Here is a 22,333-nt window from a genome sequence, read left to right as displayed (position 1 = left end):
AAAATGAAAAGTGATGACAACAGTACAATTCAGACGATTTGAGACTTTGGCATGCTAGGACTACTGAAAGTTGGCTCACAGAGGACATACATACCCATATCCCAGGGTGCCCTGGGTGGGTCAGCCAGGCAGCCCTCCATGGACACCAGCACGGACATGACGTACACGAAGCCGCCTACTTTACGGAACACTGTCCGAGTTCGGTGACTCTCTCGCAGTACATTCAACAGAGACTGAAAACAGATGGAAAAACTCTCACTCTCAAAGTTTACAATGACCATGACAACAGGATCTGGTTTCCAACGTACAAACTTCATTCAAAGACCTGTCACTTGCCTGGGTTTGGCTAAGGTAGTAAGACAGTTATTATCGAAGGTGCTCCCCAAGCATGCGAAGTGTATGAAACATGTCAGATAACCTGCTATAAACAGTAGGGATGAAATGATACATCAGTGCACCTGTGCATCTCGAGTTTTCATGTGACGCTAGATAACGAAATATATTGTCGCGACAAGACAATACACTTGCTAAAATAAGTTATTTCGTACTTGTGCCTACAGCTAACTTTTCCTTTGACACCGGCTTTGAAAAATTTACAGTCAAGAAGTTTCCACATGATTTGACGTAAAGACAATCCAATGTTTGACATCATGAGCATCGATCTATGTAATTGCGATATGATGACACGCATCATCCAAGTCAGAGAGGCTGACAACCGGATCCCGCTAATTGTCTCTGCGACAAACATGGGTTCTTGACATAATGGATTCTGACATAATGAGATATGATTATTCCTACCTTGAGAATGTGAGTCTTGAGTTCCAGGTCGGTGACAGGTGCCGTGGGCATGAGACCCAGTAGAGTTCCCATGTCATCGTCGCCACCAGGTGACAGCACCAGCTGCTGTACGATGTTGAGAGCCAACTGTCGACAGCCCAGGTATGGCACCATGTTGTGTGCACAACGAGCTCCTCCACACTCTCGGAACACACCTGGTCACACACACAACACACTATAAAGAACAGTTGTTGACAAACACCACACATAATACAGAACTGTACCTACACAAGTCTTCCTATAAGGCACACCAATGAATCAGCATATATTGATTCCGCTAACTGCAAGTAGCATGACTACAGTACCTAGTTCTCTTTAATGCAAACATATGCCATTTATGCCAGACCAAACTGAAAATACACTACTCAAAAGAAGTTAAGGACCAACCGATTCTTTCATATTGCTATGGATAATCTGTCACGACATGACATCAGGTGGTCCTAAACTTCTTTTGTGTAGTATATTAAGTCTTGGTAAATCATGACAGTTTTTAGAGATAAGTTAACTAGCTGTGTTAGTAGGTACATCTCTTTTCTAAGTCAGTTACTTATTCCAAATTAGTATTGCAAATTACTGATACATAAAAAAAAAATTAAAAAAATTAAAAACATCTTCGGTCTGTGACAATAGTAAACTCTACTCACAACATGTGGACTTAGTGGTAGGCTCATACGCTTGGACAAACCGAAAAATAACAAAGTCGGACATGGAAAAATATCTGCATAATTAGACAAACTATTAATCCCCTTGAAATAGGAACAAGACAGTAAATGGATTCCAACAAATTGCTAAAGCGGAGTTGTGGTGTTACTGACTGGCGTTGCTGGAGTTGCCACACAGCAGCACGGCCAGCGCCTCCATCACGTGGTGCCCCAGCTCCTGCTGCTCCTCCGGGATCTTCCCACCATCCCCGCCCACTGCTGCAACACACACACACATATACAGATTTACATTTGTTACACAACCAGTGTTCAAAGTTGTTAGGGCTCCTAGAGGTCGTACGACACACATACGAGTACTGCTTTAGATTACTTAGACAAACCAGTTTGCAAAACTGTCCAGGGCTCCTTGAGGTCTTCTCCGGTATTTGAATCTGGGACCTCCATCATATTTTACTTTAACATTTGAGTAATGACAAGGAACTCTTGATTTATTCATACTTTTGAACAGTGCAGATCCTGCACATCCAAAGAGCTGCCCATGCGGGATTTCAACCTGGGACCTTTCGAAGTACAAGGCCAAGATTTTGTGAAGAAAAGCTACCAGCACATGGCTTTTTATTTCATCATGGTAACTGCAAGTTTAATTTGGTGAGCATGAAACAGCATTTTGTAACATTACAGCATCGCCATGTATCCTATTGCTCATCAATACATCAATGTACAGTCACACAGTTTGGCCCTCATTCTAAAAAGGTTCATACTCCAATGAACTCACACAAAGTGAAAGTCAATTCTTATAATTTTTAATATCACTATTTTTTACCTGGATGGATGTGGAACTATACACAATTTTATTTAGGCCCAGTACGTGTGACTTCATGTTTACCCAGGAATGTGTAAGTAGTCCGTCAGTGTTTACGTCATTTCAAGAATATGTTCTCGTGAAAACAGTATGAACATCAAATTGTGTCATTTATACCCTTCTGAAAGTCAATTTCGTGATCATGTAACCGACCTCTTGTCCAATGGAAAATACAAACATCCTCTTGTCATAATTCAAACTTAACAATGGTGCTAAATAACCCTTTTGATTTCATCTTTCAACAAAATCCTACATTCTTACCACTACTGGATTTAACGTCGCGTCCAAGATTATTGCACTTATATAGCAACGTGCATGCACGTGTATGTGTGTCGGGCTGCTTGTACTAGTCCGGACTGATGCCGATTTATAGTGCTAGCTCACTGAGATACCATGATGAGTTTAACATGAGTACCCCACTCAGACACAGTATACTGACTCCGAGCCGACCAGTCCTTGTTTTAGCCCCTTAATGCCAGACAGGGTAACAACAAGTACCATCTTTTAACGTCTTTTGGTATGACGCGGCTGGGGATCGAACCCCGGACCTTCCACTCTCCGGATGGACGCTCTACCACTAGACCACGGAGGCGGTCACTGGATTTAGATGCACAAAACTAAGGATCTGACTGCCAGAGGGCGGCTCACCTGAGTCACTCTGCGGCTCCTTGAGGAGTGCTGCATATCTGTACAGACAGGTGACCATCACCTCCAGCATGCCCACCTCACGGAACACATCCCTGTAGGTGCTGTGGTAGCGCAGGATCTTCAGCAGAGTCTTCATGCACAGGATGCTGCACTCTATGGAACTGCAACAGTGGTGTGGAAGTCGGTCAGAAAACATGCTCTACTCTGGTTGACAATGGCTGAGAGATATTCACGATTCCAGATCAAAATGAAAACAGATACAGGTTTTGGAAATCAAGATTGTGGCCTCCTTGCAATCACTTCGGGTTTTCGTTTTTTCGTAAATCATCATTAAAAGTTCACTTTCGAAATATGTAATTGGAGGTGACTGAGGGAGTTGATTCAGTTAAATGTGTGTTGTTTAATGCCACACTCAGCAATAATCCAGCTACACAATGAGAACCTGTAAAGAACCGTACAATCCACTGATTGATATTGTGAGCAACGATCCATTCCGGTGTCCATGACACCAAATCAACCAAGTCACTGTGCAGAGTTACATCCCTTAGACATGCCAGATTTGACTTGCATCACTATAGGTGTTCTTCCCACATTCAACACACATGCCATGAGTGAGTGAGTGAGTGAGTTTGATTTTAGGCCGCTTTTAGCAATATTCCAGCAATATCACGGTTGGGGACACCAGAAATGGGCTTCACACATTGTACCCATGTCGGGAATGGAACCCGGGTCTTCGGCATGACGAGCAAACGCTTTAACCACTAGGCTACCCGACCGCCCCACATGCCATGAGGAAGTGTGATAAGGCCAAGTGCTCTAGAAGTACTTACTGTTGTGATTTGATGAGTATGCTGAGGCTGATGAGTTCCTTGCAGGGAACAAAGTTCAGATTAAACACAATGAACTCCATCAGCTCAAAGAATTTGTTCTGAAACAGACAAAAATTGCAAATGTAAAAAGACACTATCACAGATTCTAGGTCAGTATTCTCCAATCTCAACATGACAAATGATGTCACTTGTCTTTTAAGGAAACAAATATTCACATGCCTGTATATCGTTGGGTTTAAGATAGATTTTCTCTGCAAACTGAGAGAGTGTGTGCTGTGGTTCTAGGATGAAGTAGTTGGCGTTGTCCTGGTGATAGATGCTGCTGATGACGTCTAGGATGGTGCTGCACAGCTGACTCGTCTGGGCCTGGAATCAACAAGAGCACATGATCAATACTATCGACTCATAACTAAAATATGTAAATGTCATTCAAAGAACTTGTGTCTCATTCAGGCAGGAGCCCAGACAGACGAGGGTTTATTGAGGAATGCTCCTACCCTACATCAGAGCTGGCTCACAGCATTTACTGTTGACAACCAGGTCTGGAGTGAGTGAGTGAGTGAGTTGGGTTTAACGCCACTTTTAACAGTATACCAGTTATATCACAGTGTGTCAGCTTAATGTGGGAGGAAATCCCGAAGTGATGCAGGTCTCAGACATTTACCACTTCGGTGAAACCCACGAGCACGGGTATGGTGCTGACAAACCTAGAAACATAATCGGGGCGAACCGGAATTTAAACCCACATCCGTAGGTTTCTAGCGTGCCCAAGGGATGCAACTCTGCACAGCAAACTGCGGCACCTAAGACGACTGGGCCACCCATGCCCCCAACAGGTCTGGAGGACACCAAAATCTGAAGAATACCCAGTATTGAGTTCACAGTCCTCACATAAGCTGAATCCAGTGTGAAAATCATCATTCCATGAATTTCACATTTGATTTTTGCACGAGACATCGTCCTTGCTTACCTTGAGGAATACTGACTGTAATACTTGGAAAGCATGTAGGTTGCGGACACTGACACCTGAAACACAAACTTCCTCTTAGAAAACCTCTCACCATCAAGCTAATCATGCTTTCTTATAACACATTGTCATCATCTTACAGACACAGCATGACTTCCACACTACACATATCAGGCAAAGAAAGCTACATCTACGCAATACACAATATCTACTTCAACCACAACATCCACAATATCTACTACATCCGCAACGTCTACTACATCCACAATATCTACATCATATCCTACAACCCATGCAGCTCAGTCTGTTGACTGATCTCTGGGTCAAGTTTATTTCTTAAAGTAGATCCAATACACACTGTTACTTCTCATTGTTCCTTATTATCATTTTGGGAAGAATTTTGTTTGTTGTTTAACGCCGCACTCAGCAATATTCCAGCTACATGACAGCGGTCTGTAAATAATCAAGTCTGGACCAGACAATCCAGTGACTGACATCATGAGCATCAATCCACGTAATTGGGATACAATGACATGCATCAACCAAGTCAGCGAGCCTGACCACCCGATCACGTTAATCACCTCTTATGACAAGCATAGTCGCCTTTTACAGCAAGCATGGGTTGCTGAAGATCTATTCTACCCTGGATCTTCACAGGTTTTTTCGAGAGGAAGACACTACATGCTCTTGCTTCTAAATGATGGCTATTTATTTATGCGGCTAAATGGACAAGCAACAGGCAATAATAAGTAAATGCACAGAAAGACTGATATACCTGTAGAGAAAGTACATGGAAAGATACAACATATACTTGTTATATTTGTCAAATTTAACAAATATATTCAGAATGTGCTGATAAAAAGGAATAAAAACTGATTTTTTAGTTTTCAGTGTATGCTCTCTACATTATAATAAAGTACTTGTACATAAATGTACACATTGTTATTATGCATAATGTATCAGTTTACTCGAGCAACGGTGAGGTCAACAACAGATGTTGTATGGATAACTTACACAGTTAAACAAAACTGTCACAAGCCATATAAATCAATATACATAAATTTGCAATGGGATTATGTTTCTGGCTGTGGTCATGTGGCAAGTGTTTCCTTGCTGTGTACTGTGCTGTATTGATTATAACCACATTGTGACACAAAGATGTTGCCAGGAGGTGAGGGAGATAGGAAGTTTATGTTGTATGTAGTTTTTAGCACTATTCAATCAACAGTGGTCAACACCAAGAATGGGTTTCATGGTGTCCATGTGGGAATTGAACCTTGGCCTTGAGAGTGATAAGCACAACCTTCCACAATTCTAAAAGAAATGACACAAAGCAATCTCCATTAAAGTGGAATTAGGCTGATGAAGCAAGACATGTGAAAGTCACATGGAGTGTGCAACTATCTACTAACTACAAGTAGTAAAGTAGGACAAGCTCACACAAACATGCAGCAAACCATCATACAAGACATGTGAAAGTCACATGGACTGTGCAACTATCTACTAACTACAAGTAGTAAAGTAGGACAAGCTCACACAAACATGCAGCAAACCATCATACAAGACAATGTACCATTATATACATAATATAAGGCCATAATAAAGAATATCTTATTTTCGGGCAAAGTGGCAAAGTTATATGAAGATATGTAGGCAGTTTTTTCGTCCAGACAATTACATGATTACAGATGGACATGCTCATTTATGGGGGTGGGGTTGGAGGAGGGTGTCAATATTAAAAACCAAAGCAGTCAAAAACAAAAAACATTCAGGGGCGGATGGGTTGCCCGAAACAAAAATCTATTCATAATGTGGCCTGATCATGTAATACAATGTACTGGTGCATAATCATGCAAAAGACAAGGATATACATATTTTCAGTATTCAGCACACGTACAAATGAAAATGATTAGCTTGGGACAATATTTTACATTTTTTAAGGGTGAATCAAAGTGAGTGAGTGAGTGAGTGAGTATGGTTTTACGCCACTTTTAGCAACATTCCAGCAATATCACGGCAGGGACACTAGAAATGGGCTTCACACATTGTACGCATGTTGGGAATTCAAACCAGGTCTTCAGCATGAGGAGTGAACGCTTTAACCACTAGGCTACCTGGCTGCCAATTTTTATAGTTCTATACCATAGATACCATGCCGCAGTTTAACATGAATACCCCACTCAGACACTGAATACTGACTCCAACCAGCCAACCAGCCAACCAGTCCTTGTTTTGGGGATCAAACCCCCGACCTTCCACTCTGCTGGCGGACGCTCCATCACGAGAATACGAAGGCAGTCCAATGCAGCCAGCAAGGTGTAACAGTAATAGCTGTGAGTGAAATGGGTTGTAACAGTATTTCAGTTACATCGTGTGGGAGAAAAACCTGAAGTGACTAATCAAGATTCAAAATCAGGGAGATTCTGGGATTTGAACCCACAATGATAGGATTCTGGGGGGCTGGATTACAAATCCATTGACAACTGAGCCACCTGTGAACCCCTATAACTGTATTCAGGCTGAGCCAGACAAACCAACATCTGACCAACTGCAATACAGCCACCTGGTGGTCCTCACAAGCCCTAGTCATAAATTGTTGCACATCTAATTTTAGTCACCATGTATGTCCCATAAACAAAGTCAGTGTACTGAGTTAAACGTTAATGCAACTTTAACTTGACATCAATTTTAATGAAAACTTTAATACATAATAAAAGCAAATTTAAAAGGAAATTCAAACTGATCAGTGTGAAAATCAATAAAATAAAAATTGAAGAAGAAAAAACAACAAAAAGCAAGAATAAATAGAACTGTTAGTAGCAAGCCATGCTGACATTACAGATATTAGAAGATTTATTAGAAGAACTCCAGCCCTCTGTCCCCGTGATAAAGACAGTGTTTAGCGTACTCAACTGTTACTACCACTGGAAAATAGCTGAACCTCTGTCAAAATACCAAACAAAACAAAATAAACTCAATGTCAACAAAATTGTGAAATAAAACACATCAAATGTTTTAACAGAAAACATGCCATGAACAGGGTCTGAAACAAACGGAAGTCAAAATTAACTAAACAACTGCATAGAACTGAAAAGGTAACCTAATGAACAAAGACAAACCAAAATTTAAAAAAATCATGACAAAAACGCGAGAGGAAATAAAAAAAATTGGAATATATATATACTATATACCGGTGTATATATATATATATATGAAATCAGAATAATTTTGTTAAGATTTTTTTTATCTGCCGACTTAAAATTTTGGGCCGACATTCTGTAAACCCAAACAAAAAAAGTCTGGCCTTGGTACTGGTATTGTTTAGCGCATTTCATCAATCTATGAATACACATACAGCATAAAACATATGTACAATGTGAACCATTCATCAACTGATCTTTCTGTGACTTTACATAACAGATAATATTTTAATGATATATTATTAACTGACTGCTAAATAATAAAGCAGTTCCATCAAACACATCAAAAGTGAAAATTTCTCAACATTCAAGCATATTCATTTTGCATCATGCAAGCTTAAATATAGACGATGCTTTTCTCTACACATGATCATGTTGACATGAAAATAACACTGTTGTGCTGTCATGAAAACATTTAAACCATGTTATCTCTACTTAAAAATGCAGCATATCTATACAATACAAACACATTCCCATGCAATCAAAATTCATTCCATCTAATAAAAACCTTATTGAACGGTGTAACATGAAAGCAAGACACTTCCTGAACATCACTTCCAATTCACTGAATCTAACAAAGTACTAGTCTGGACTAATGCCAATTTTATGTGATACCATGCCATAGTTTAACATGAATACCACACTCAGACACAGTAGCATGGTAGCTTACTGACCTATTATATATTTCAAACGCAAAATATTTGTTCTCTGTTCAACTTTTATGACAGATCAGTTAGGATTGATCAATGATGACTTTCTTTACCGAGCCTGAGAGTAACCAGGTTAGATCACTGACTTTGTGTGCTGGCAATAGGTGCCTCACTCTAAGAGTGTAGGTTCTAATCCTTGATGGGACTCAACCCAAAAGAGGACAAGAATTTATACTTTACTAAGAAAGTGTAAACCCATCTATAACATTTGTTATAAACATTTGGTGTAAACATACAGTGGTCCCTCGCTACAATGCTACCAATGGGGTCCAAATAATTGGTGGGCGTTATAGACGATGAGCCGTTTAACCGAGGCCGAGGCCGATCTTCACCTTGTCTCGGACATTGCAATGATACAAGTTGTTTACCGTTCATGGTGTAAAAATATATATCCATTATGTTTTCGCCGTTTGTTATTATTTACAAGCCTTAACTGTCACATTCAATGTGAATGTAGTCTACTTACATGAAAATATCGATCGATAATGGTAGTAACAGACGCCATGAGTGAAGAGCCAATCACAATTCATTACACAAGTACAGAGTGATTCAGTGGCATTGATTGGTCATGTTGCTTAAAATACAGAAAACGAGAGTTTTGACCAGCACTACGCGCATTCATACACATTCATACACATTCATGCAAATATAGATACACATTCAAGCCAGTTTAATTGGTTTGATACGGTTACTTGATCCGAATCAAAAGGAATGACCGCCGTGTTGTGCTCAAATTGGATTGCCCACTAATTAAGAAAATAAACTTCGCTTGTGGTTCTCTTTTATTGCATGCATGCGCTTCTAAGATCAAAGGATGTATAGTGTGAAAAGTTAACTAGTAGAACAATCGTATTTCCGGGACTTGCCGCGGATGTTTTCAAACAGATTATTAGAACTCCATTCAACGATAAACGGTTGATTATGCAATGAGAAGCGTTATGTGCAATACAATCACGGCTGTGTAAAACTCTCAGTATTAAAAGTGTACATAAATTTTGGGAGCCATGGTAACCGAGGCAGCGCTTTATCGAAGAGCCCAACAGCGAGGGATCACTGTATTTGAATTGCATAATAGCCAAGTTAAACAAATCTTGGTAAGCCAGTAGTCCTAGAAGATATTCAATTTTTAGACATATGTTTATCTAATTGTGTAGACACATCTCATCCACCCTGTGGCAGAGGTAGTACGTGGGTAGGAGAGTGAGCGAACACACTCAACATAATATAAATAATAAAACCAACAAGAAGGGCCACCACAACAAGCAGAAAGTGCCCACTGTGACTTCACGGACGTACCTTTCCCGGCCGGCTGTGGTGTGATGAAGCCTGGCATCTGGAAGAGTGATCCCGAGCTGGCCTGGCTGGGCTTGAGCTCCAGGTAGCCGCACGTGGTCAGTGACCCCACCAGAAGCACCAGGTTCCGCAGGGCTTGTTGGGACTCCTCCGCAGGGTCTTGCTCAAGTCTGATGTCAGGAGATTACAGAATGAAAAAATAAGTAATAGACCAGCACAATTCATTCAAAACTTGAGTAAAAGGTATGTGTACAAATAAAGTAACAAAATATTCAAGTCCACACTTTTCTTCATCAATCATAATACAAACTAATCATTAGCTACATGTTGTCATCACACAGTATTAGAGCCTGCGTTAGAAACTGGCACTAGTCCTGTAGACCTTGTCAAACTGCCCAATAGTTAAGGTATCATAAGGACGAGTAGAAATTTGCCATTTATAAGGGTTTTGCTATATGTTATCATTATAAGGACTAGTGGACTAAAACTGTTAGTTTCTAACACTGAGAGCCAAATTAAATTTAATATCTTTCTAATAACAGTGTTCCATGTGCTCTTCAAAACATTTTTGTAGACTGCAGACTGAAATATAAGACCACTCAACATGCTCAAGGCCTTTTCAAATCTGTGAGAGACTTGTAACACCTTGTCTATGAAATATTTTATTACACATTAAATTTATGTGTAATTTCTTTTTTTGTCTAATACTCAGGTCAAAGAATAATAAGCTTAGACAGACATTGATGTCAATAATTAAATAAAATACAGATATTCCACAGTCATGGTCCAATTTCAGTAACCTACAGTGACGCCACTTTAACTCCCATTACTTTAAACTTGATTCATACTGTGTAAGACAACTTTACCATGTAACCTTATCTGTCTTCAACTATGGGAAACTGGATATATTTCCGATGGCCTGCAGGATTGGAAGGTGACAAGTGGTCTTAAGGTATGTGTTAAATGTTCTTTTTTTTCGCAATAAATGTTTTGAAATCTTGACTGCTAAAAAGAACTGGTTAGACTTGCACTTGCACATTTACAGTTTTCCCCAGGATATTCTTGGAGGTTCCTGTTTAGGTACTCCCTGTGCCAGCCACACAACGCACCTGAGAAGGAACTCGGAGAGATACACGTATCCCTGGCACGACCTGAAGTCATCAAGCAGGGTCTGTGACACCTCACTGGAATCTTTCAGGAAGCAGAACACCGTCACAAACATTTCCACTAGCTCCAGGGGAGACAACTCTTGTACCCTCTGCATGTTTTCTATACAGTGACGAACACAACCCTTGTCTGCAAAAACAAAAAGTAGAAACATGCTGTAGCATGCAACAAAAAGGCATTGTTTAAAGTAAAAAATATCATTTATACTTATCCTGACTCATACTTCTACACTCATGTGTATGAGTCAGGATAAGAAAAAAGGTTGAAAAAAGAGCGAAACAATGAAGTTTAATGCTGCAGTCAGCACAAGTCCAGCTACATGATAGGGGCTTGTAAATAACAACATCTGGAAAACAGATAAACCAGTTGTTGATAGCATGAGCAACATATATAATATTAAAGAATGTGTCTTCAACAGGCACGCTGGGACAAAATATGTTTTGCCCAAAATAGATATTATCTTTATAGCCTTTACTTTATTACATTCAGAGGTAATTATTTTAGACTGTGAATAGAAGTAGTACAATCCTTTCTCTTTACATTCACTGATACTGTTTACTGACCCTGTTATAAGAAAAATACATGTCACCTTTGCAAAATGAAACATTACCATCATTAAAAAGTCAATGGGGAAAGTTTCCAATTCGTAATTTTAGCCAAAAAGGGGCCAAATACCAGCCTCCCAAAACAAATCCGTGTGTACATTACATAGAACGTCAGGTCCGTACCATGAATGTATTTGACGACTGTGTGAGTAAGTCCGTGGCGAGACAGCGTGACAAGCACCTCGGCAGCACTCTTCCTCCAGGGTACATTAGACAAGGGGCACCAGCTAGTGATGGCGCTAAACAGCAGACTGAGGTCATCCTTCCGCGCCAGCTCCTCTGCCGGGGAGATGTGGTTGCACAAGCGCACCAGCACCTGCACAGTACATTACTCATGCAGGGATATACTGTTTGTTTATTGTTTAACATTGCAGCCAGCAATATTCAAGCCATATTACATCAGTTTGTAAATAATCAAATTTGGGCCAAAGAAACCTGTTGTTGATATAATGAGCAAGGTCGCCTGCCATCAGGATATTTGCAATCAACCAAATCACGATGTCTGACTACCTAATCCAATTTAGGGCATCTTACGACAAGCAATACTAACAAAGAGGACTTATTTTAACCCAGGTCCCCAGAAGTCTGTAGGCATCTATGTCAGTGAGTGAGCGAGTATGGTTTATGCCGCTTTTAGCAATATTCCAGCAATATCACGGCACCAGAAATGGGCTTCACACATTGTATCCATGTGGGGAATCTAACCCGGGTCTTTGGCGTGACAAGCGACTGCTTTAACCACTAGACAATCCCACTGCCCCCATCTATGTCAGGGTATCTTAGGGCTGAAGTAACCGTATCTCTGTACTCCATGCAATAAACGATGTTGATATTGACTTGTTACTACACAGAGCTACGGGCTGTCCCATAGTGTTTTCCTAATAGATTCTGATTTAGAACATACTGCACCAACAACCCTGCCATAATAAGCATTAGGAATTGGCACTAGTCCTGTAGTCCTTGCCAAGCTGCCCAATAGTTAAGGTATAATAAGGACTAGTAGAAATTTGCCATTTTTGAGGGATCTGTTTATGTTATCATTATAAGGACTAGAGGACTAGAAATGTTAGTTTCTACTGCTGATAATGTACATGAATCTTATCCCACGAAAACTCAACTGCAACATGATACCCTTCCTAAAACTCAACTGCAACATGATACCCTAGAGGACTAGAAATGTTAGTTTCTACTGCTGATAATGTACATGAATCTTATCCCACGAAAACTCAACTGCAACACGATACCCTTCCTAAAACACTTGCCTTCAAATATGTGTACTTTTATTCAATCAAGCAAGTTTCTGTGTACTTATCAGGTTGGAATCATCAAGATAGTACTCAGCACAATGACGGAAAAAACATCTATTGTTGCATGATCTAATATAGAAGTACTCGTATTTCAAGGCAGGTGTCTCAGGAAGTGATCGTGTTGCAGACTTTGATAGATCACGATGCATGCACTTCGCTGAGGAAGAAGGTATTAGGACAACACCATGGACATCTTCCTGAGGTATAGGAGTTAACTGACTATAAAAGTCCAGTTTCCACCCTTGCCGAACTAGGCTGGTATTATGGAGTTACGTTTTGTGTCGACTAAGGAGTCTATAAAAGCCCAATCAAAATCGCGCACCGAAATCGAAAGCCGGTTCGTGAATTGTCGTGCAGATTTCGATCGACTGCAAGATTTGCAAAGAATGTGCATCGCCAATTCGTTGTCAGCAGATATTTTCCAAAATCCTTTCATGTTTTTAATCAAGGTGCTCACGTGATTTGGTGCATTTCGCGATGTAAGACCCGTTTTATCACAATATAGATCTTGATTATCGATCAGATCGTCCTGACTGGGCGCCACCATTTTGTGTGAAGCAAACGCAAGTGATACGAGAGGTGGAATTTGATTGGTCCATAGGAGAGGCTTAGAAGGGACATAATAGGTAATAGCCACTGGTGGCGCAACGATCAAGCCCAGTAATTCCAGCCTAGTTTGGCAAGGGTGGAAACTGGACTTTGAAAGTCAGTTAACTCCCTTGCCTCGGGAAGATACACCATGGACAGTCAGTCCATAGCAGCACAGAGATACAGTTACTGCAGCGGGGTACTTGACACTGCTACATCCAGTCATAGTATACAAGTTATGCACAATGAGGAGTAAAATTTGGCCAGAAAATATTTCAGGGCAAGGTTTTTCAAAGCCAATCTATCATATCCATTTGATATCCCTAGGAACACAAGTATTCCCTTTCTAATACATTTGCTAGCATATTAGCATGCAATTCAATGTTATCATGCAAATGAAAGAGTTGATCTGTAGCATACTAACATTTCACATTCGTAACAACATACGAAACAAAATAAAGGAGAAACAAACAAAGAAAAATAATTATTATTTCATTATTCAATCAACTTATTGTTGCTCTTCTTGGGATTTTGATTATCTGTACAAGGAAATGAATATATCATTTTGAGGTGAAGGTTCCAAACTTGTTTTAATAATTCACTTTGCCATTTCTGGAATCAAACACTTTTTTCAGCATTGTTGAGAGAGGCTTGGTTTGCATGAAGCCAACTTGCTGTAACATGTAGTCTGAAGCCGTGGGTGTGGTTGATTAGAAAGTTTAGAATCGATATATCAACTCAAAAGCATCACGATATATATCAGTTAATAATAAAATTAGCTGCTGTGTTTAGATACAATTTCTGACGTAGGCCTGCAGTTAATCAACTAATGCTAAACATGAACTAGACTGAGCCATCAAATTTTCAAAATTGAATTTTCTGCATTCTTATTGTCCATATTAAACAGGGAGTCTTACAAATGTAAACATTTCTGTGGCAGTGAATTATTATTTTAGTATCGACATTCATAAACATGTATCGATAAAGCATCGATATAACAAATTTATGGATACATTGATATATGGATATATGATGACATTCCCATCTGAAGCCTCGGCTAACCCATGTCACTCTGACACTTACCTGCACAAACACTTTCTGTAGGAGTATGCGTCTCTCCTTGGGACTGAATTCACAACCGGGTTCTAGTGTGTCACTGATGGTGTCAGCAGGCAGGTCGAAGAAGAGATACAGACATTTGACGAGTGTGGAGGGGAGGGAGGCGGCCGTCATGCAGTCGATCAAGGCCTGGTCGCCGATGGACAGCAGGTTGATGGCACTCAGTAGGGTCCAGCCATTGCTGTTGGGTTCACCAGACTCTATCTCCAGAAACTTGACAATTGCACAACTGGCGGCCTCTGAAAGTCATATAACATGAACACATATCAGTACACATCTTCATGGTCTTAGGACATGTAAGATGAACATATCTTAGTACACATCTTCCTGATCTTAGGACAGGTTACATAAAAATATCTTAGTACACATCTTCCTGATCTAAGTACATGTAAGAGGAACATATCTTAGTACACATCTTTATGGTCTTAGTACATGTAAGATGAACATATCTTAGTACACATCTTCCTGATCTTAGGACAGGTTACATAAAAATATCTTAGTACACATCTTCCTGATCTTAGTACATGTAAGATGAACATATCTTAGTACACATCTTCCTGATCTTAGGACAGGTTACATAAAAACATCTAAGTACACATCTTCCTGATCTTAGTACATGTAAGATGAACATATCTTAGTACACATCTTCATGGTCTTAGTACATGTAAGATGAACATATCTTAGTACACATCTTCCTGATCTTAGGACAGGTTACATAAAAATATCTTAGTACACATCTTCCTGATCTTAGTACATGTAAGATGAACAAATCTTAGTACACATCTTCATGGTCTTAGTACATGTAAGATGAACATATCTTAGTACACATCTTCCTGATCTTAGGACAGGTTACATAAAAATATCTAAGTACACATCTTCCTGATCTAAGTACATGTTACATGAAAATATCTTAGTACACATCTTCCTGATCTTAGTACATGTTACATGAACATATCTTAGTACACATCTTCCTGATCTTAGGACAGGTTACATGAACATATCTTAGTACACATCTTCCTGATCTTAGTACATGTTACATTAACATATCTTAGTACACATCTTCCTGATCTTAGGACAGGTTACATGAAAATATCTTAGCACACATCTTCCTGATCTTAGGACTGGTTACATGAAAATATCTTAGCACATATCTTCCTGATCTTAGGACAGGTTACATGAAAATATCTTAGTACACATCTTCCTGATCTTAGGACAGGTTACATGAAAATATCTTAGTACACATCTTCCTGATCTTAGGACTGGTTACATGAAAATATCTTAGCACATATCTTCCTGATCTTAGGACAGGTTACATGAAAATATCTTAGTACACATCTTCCTGATCTTAGGACAGGTTACATGAAAATATCTTAGTACACATCTTCCTGATCTTAGGACAGGTTACATGAAAATATCTTAGTACACATCTTCAGGATCTTAGTACATGTTACATGAACATATCTTAGTACACATCTTCAGGATCTTAGTTCATGTTACATGAACATATCTTAGTACACATCTTCATGGTCTTAGTACATGTTACATGAACATATCTTGATTCACATCTTCCTGATCTTAGGACAGGTTACATGAACATATCTTAGTACACATCTTCATGATCTTAGTACATGTTACATGAACATATCTTAGTACACATCTTCCTGATATAAGCATGAACATATCACAGTCCATAAAACGTTAACATTTCAGGATCTTAATACATGTTACATGTACATATTTATCTTAGTCCATATTACATGTGAAGCACCTGCCTCCAAGGCAATCAATCGACTGTGACAAAATCTGGACGTTCGTGAGTGCACTGCGAGTTATTGTCGGGCTTGTCATATATTGCTGTTGCCACATATCTGACCCACTATATAGCTTTTACGACTGTAAACCTAATCCAGTGTGTTTCAATTATTTGTTTAGTTTTCATTGATCTTGAGTGATCATTTATTGATTTCAATATTTAGTTCTCTATGTACCGATTTCTGTAAACCTTGATGTTCTAACATGGGAATCACCTCATAACAACATGTACCCAGTACGGGTGTCACGATAAATCGAAATATTGATATATTGCTATTGGTAAGCGCTTAAAGTAAAAAAAACGATTGTTATATCAGTTTCAATTGTATTTACATCAATAAAATACATGCAATGCTGTTCAAATTTGTTGTTTTTTTATCATGAGTGGTATTAATTTATACATGGTAATGTGGAAGACTCTTTTTCTTAAGTTATTAGAGTAATGAAAAAACTAATTAGTCATATCTCAAACTTTTTATTTGTTGTTATGGTTATCACATTGAAAGGAAAATTCAGTTCCAAGGTTTAATTCATCTCTAAAATCCATCTACAATGATTCACTGAAAACTATCGATATTTATCGCAATAGTTGCTTGCCATATCAATAGTTATTGCAATAGTTTCTTTCAATATCAACAGTTATTGCAATAGTGATTTGCAGAACAATAGTCACCCCTAGTACACAGTTTATAGTGACAGGCAAAGCATACATTAGGTAGAAAGTACCATGCAGCTATTACTATCATGACTCCAGGAAATCCACTTGCATCTTATATTGCTCAATGTTTGATAAGGATACCAAGCTAATGCTATTTACATATACATACACATACATGTATACAGATAATAAACAATACGTGGGTGTGCATGTTGGAGTAATAGAAATATCCCAAACAAAAGTTGAGAAGTATATTTGTTGAAAGTCATTGTGATATGTAAGAGTCAACGGGAAAGCCTAAACATGGCTATGTATTATTACTTAGAAGGAACATGAGCGAAAATCCCAAATCCAATCAAAATATGACAATAAATTTGACATTGTCCCAACCAATGGGATCTATAATTACAGTGCTACTTCTCAGTGGCTCACCTGTATATGTAGTTAGAATTTATAAGGAAAGCAGTGATCTACATGCTTACATCCATAAAGATAAACTTATAATGAGAGAAATATTAACTGTTATCTAGGGTCATTGTTAATGCTCCTGATAGATTAATAGTGGTACCACAGTGATGACTTATATGTGATAAATTGAAACTGAATGTTAATCAAATTCCAAGTCCCTGTATGCATTTGTTTCAACCTTATCAAGCTTTGTTTACAATGGCCATCTGTTACCATGTACACATATTTATGTAATATGACTACATATTCATAATTTCCATTGTTCTCTGTGTACATAGCGACACAAAATTATGTCAGGCATGGTGTTTCCATCAATGCACTACAGCGAAACAGACATAATTTTGTCTATGTCTACATGGTTAAATGAAAACACAAATTAATACTTCTGAATCGACGATACCAATAATAATTTATCTACATTCAATTGGTTATACATATTTATGGGAATGAAATGGAGATAATATACACTGGATTATCATGGATGATATTTCTGAAAAACCTCATGTATGTTAAGTGTTATAAACAAAATCAAATTTGCGCACTTAACTCGCAAATCAGTTTTATCTGCACTAACTTAGAACCCAGTTTACGGGTAACACCTAGTTTTATCTGCACTGACTTAGAACCCAGTTTACGGGTAACACCTAGTTTTAACTGCACTGACTTAGAACCCAGTTTACGGGTAACACCTAGTTTTAACTGCACTGACTTAGAACCCAGTTTACGGGTAACACCTAGTTTTAACTGCACTGACTTAGAACCCAGTTTACGGGTAACACCTAGTTTTAACTGCACTGACTTAGAACCCAGTTTACGGGTAACACCTAGTTTTAACTGCACTGACTTAGAACCCAGTTCACGGGTAACACCTAGTTTTAACTGCACTGACTTAGAACCCAGTTTACGGGTAACACCTAGTTTTAACTGCACTGACTTAGAACCCAGTTTACGGGTAACACCTAGTTTTATCTGCACTGACTTAGAACCCAGTTTACGGGTAACACCTAGTTTTAACTGCACTGACTTAGAACCCAGTTTACGGGTAACAACTACCGTAATGAAACATTTGTTATTTAGTAATCTTTTCAGAAAATGACAAGTGTAGACCTTGAACTTCCATTACAGCAAAACAAGAGAACAAAGTCATCGATATCTACTGCAATTAAAAGGCACCAGTTCACCACTTGACCTGTCTATGTGCCAAGTTTGGTGAAGAAATATTGTACATTTTTCAAGAATTGCTATGGATACGAGCACTACCCCCATTTTCAGTCAAAGTCAAAGTCACTAAAATCAACACTCAAAAAATACAATTTCAAAAATTCCATTACTTCCAAAAAGCATCAATTCACTACTTGACTTAACAATGTGCCAAGTTTGCGAAGAAAAAATGTAAGTTTTTTAAGATATGCTCCGGAAATGACACCATGCATGGATGAACACATGGACTACCAGACAATGTCCATATTTAATACACCCATACACCCCTTCCCCCCCTTCCTCCTCAAAACGGGTGCTTGGGGATAACTAGTTCCTGTGTCTTTCAAGATAGAGACAAGAGTCCAGCTCAACTAAGCTGGATGTGATGTCTAATAAATAAGCAGAGCATTTATAACGGAAACCAAAAACGGGTTCTATCTTGTGTTAGTTGATGACAGGCACAGAGAGCCGGGAACCAGCTTACAGAGCAAGCAGTACAACTCCTTCCTCTCTCGCATGTATCAGTTTAACACTGTGAGGAGCCTGGTGCAGCAGAGACAACAGAACAACTCCATCCTCTCTCCCATGTATCAGTTTAACACTGTGAGGAGCCTGATGCAGCAGAGACAACAGAACAACTCTATCCTCTCTCCCATGTATCAGTTTAACACTGTGAGGAGCCTGGTGCAGCAGAGACAGAAGTAAAACTCCTTCCTCTCTCTCATGTGTCAGTGTAACACTGTGAGGAGCCTGGTGCAGCAGAGACAGAAGTAAAACTCCTTCCTCTCTCTCATTTGTCAGTGTAACACTGTGAGGAGCCTGGTGCAGCAGAGACAACAGAACAACTCCATCCTCTCTCCCATGCATCAGTGTAACACTGTGAGGAGCCTGGTGCAGCAGAGACAACAGAACAACTCCATCCTCTCTCTCATGTATCAGTGTAACACTGTGAGGAGCCTGGAGCAGCAGAGCAGTACAACTCCTTCCTCTCTCGCATGTATCAGTTTAACACTGTGAGGAGCCTGGTGCAGCAGAGACAACAGAACAACTCCATCCTCTCTCCCATGCATCAGTGTAACACTGTGAGGAGCCTGGTGCAGCAGAGACAACAGAACAACTCCATCCTCTCTCTCATGTATCAGTGTAACACTGTGAGGAGCCTGGAGCAGCAGAGCAGTACAACTCCATCCTCTCTCTCATGTGTCAGTTTAACACTGTGAGGAGCCTGGTGCAGCAGAGACAGCAGTACAACTCCATCCCCTCTCTCATGTATCAGTTTAACACTGTGAGGAGCCTGGTGCAGCAGAGACAGCAGTACAACTCCATCCCCTCTCTCATGTATCAGTTTAACACTGTGAGGAGCCTGGTGCAGCAGAGACAGCAGTACAACTCCATCCTCTCTCTCATGCATCAGTGTAACACTGTGAGGAGCCTGATGTAGCAGAGACAGCAGTACAACTCCATCCTCTCTCCCATGCATCAGTGTAACACTGTGAGGAGCCTGGTGCAGCAGAGACAGCAGTACAACTCCATCCTCTCTCTCATGCATCAGTGTAACACTGTGAGGAGCCTGATGTAGCAGAGACAGCAGTACAACTCCATCCTCTCTCCCATGCATCAGTGTAACACTGTGAGGAGCCTGGTGCAGCAGAGACAGCAGTACAACTCCATCCTCTCTCCCATGCATCAGTGTAACACTGTGAGGAGCCTGGTGCAGCAGAGACAGCAGTACAACTCCTTCCTCTCTCTCATGTGTCAGAGTGTGCTTACCTGTTGACTGGTTAGATGCCCTGCGTCGGATCTCGGTGACCATCAGCTTGGACACATGGCTACAAAACTGTAGGATGTCACCCCACTTTTCTGTCATTTCACAAGATGGAGCATTCTCAAACACCTGCAACATCAACATTTATTATCATAAATTTGTGTTTATTGGAAGGGTACATCCTTGGGAAAATACATCCTAAGTCATAGTATTTGAAGTATTTTAATCCCATATACCTATCTGCAGATAATCCCTATCCCTATTTCAGCTGTAGAAACTTATCATTCTTAGCCCACTAGTCCTTATATTGATAACACAAAGCTGTAAAAAATTGTAAATTTCTACTAGTCCTTATGATACATGTACCTTAACTTGTGGGCAGTTTGGCAAGGACTACAGGACTAGTGCCAATCCTAATGATGTCTTTCATCACACAAAACCCATACACATTTACCCTACTAACCTTATTCTTTCAATAAATATCATCAACAACAATAATTATTAATGTATGGCTTTACTATTTAGTAAAGAACAAAACGAAAGAAAGAAACATATATAGCGTTACCTTTTTCATAATTTTCAATTTCATTAAAACCATGAGCAAACTTTGACTACCCAATCTGAAAAAAGGCTATTGTCAGCTTTCCAAAATGATATTTTTACCATCTTGATAGGAAAATTTCGATTTTGAACAAATGAAAACCCACACCGAACACAAAAATTCCTTCGATTGGGGCTCCCTTTTTGGGTATAGATGCCACAGCACTCAGAATCGACAGAATGTATAAAATATTCATAACAATATAATGGCACCGCTATACTTTATTTTGTCAGACGCTGTTGTTTTAGATCATATTTGAGATACCAAAAGCTGATATATATGATGATTTGAATGCTTCGCTCACTCATACTGAAAATTTAGAAGCCTCGATGCTGATTGATTAGAAAGTTCCCTTGACGCAACATCCTATCGAGGCGTCCTAAAAAATCATGCAGGGAGGTAAAAAGATTGGATTTTAATGAGATTGCATGATCTTAGAGTTCAGAAAATAATAGACAAAAGTGCATCCCTGAACATGCTGAAGCTTCGGTGGAATTCAAAAAGATAATTTTCCTGATAAACATCTAAAACAACTGTTGATAACATATAAACATATAAACATAATGATTTCCTTTGTAGCAATTTGTTAGCAAAAAACATAGCAGCCTCTGAAGTTCGGAATAATAGGTCATTGTGACATGAGAATAGATTATATTTTCTATCACGGATCCATCTCCATTTCAAACACACTAGGTCAACCTGTTTCGATCACTTTAGTAAAGAGATAATTTAAGTTTGGAATAAGGAAATAATACACTTAAGTTTATGATTTACACAAAGAAAATTTGGCAAAGACTGCAGCATTAAGATGCACTCCATAATTCGGAATGAAATAATTGGGATGGTAACATATTGTTAAATATGTTAAGCTATTTCAATGAAAAGTTACTTTATGTTCATACTATTGTGTATTACTGCTAACTTGTCACTGGATGTTGCTCAAATGATGTTATCTGATTGGTTCCTATTTGAAAAGTCTTACCATATTGGCAGGAATAAGTGCCCTGCTCCAATTATTGTTTGTTTGCTGTTTA

The 22,333-nt window shown here is 39.3% G+C and overlaps 1 protein-coding gene across 2 annotated transcripts in view; it reads right to left on the bottom strand.

Annotated features, from left to right (window-relative positions):
* Positions 1–22,333, bottom strand: part of LOC124149334 (WD repeat and FYVE domain-containing protein 3-like) — a 93,204-nt gene that overhangs the window by 59,116 nt on the left and 11,755 nt on the right. For both annotated transcript variants that reach the window (XM_048392485.1, XM_046520849.2), the window contains exons 3-15: positions 20,704–20,827; positions 14,760–15,034; positions 11,905–12,097; positions 11,119–11,305; positions 10,013–10,179; positions 7,720–7,749; positions 4,810–4,865; positions 4,059–4,205; positions 3,840–3,937; positions 3,010–3,170; positions 1,653–1,757; positions 799–992; positions 95–233 (exon numbers count right to left, since the gene is read on the bottom strand). In XM_048392485.1, coding sequence (XP_048248442.1) covers positions 95–233; positions 799–992; positions 1,653–1,757; positions 3,010–3,170; positions 3,840–3,937; positions 4,059–4,205; positions 4,810–4,865; positions 7,720–7,749; positions 10,013–10,179; positions 11,119–11,305; positions 11,905–12,097; positions 14,760–15,034; positions 20,704–20,827 — 1,876 coding nt within the window. The remainder of the gene's footprint in view (positions 1–94; positions 234–798; positions 993–1,652; positions 1,758–3,009; positions 3,171–3,839; positions 3,938–4,058; positions 4,206–4,809; positions 4,866–7,719; positions 7,750–10,012; positions 10,180–11,118; positions 11,306–11,904; positions 12,098–14,759; positions 15,035–20,703; positions 20,828–22,333) is intronic.

The sequence above is a fragment of the Haliotis rufescens genome, unplaced genomic scaffold (assembly GCF_023055435.1).
Source record: "Haliotis rufescens isolate VD_foot unplaced genomic scaffold, xgHalRufe1.0.p SCAF_11, whole genome shotgun sequence".
Classification (NCBI taxonomy): Eukaryota; Metazoa; Mollusca; class Gastropoda; order Lepetellida; family Haliotidae; genus Haliotis; species Haliotis rufescens.
The sequence above is the reverse complement of the archived record's forward strand: the minus strand, read 5'-3'. Positions and strand labels throughout refer to the sequence as shown.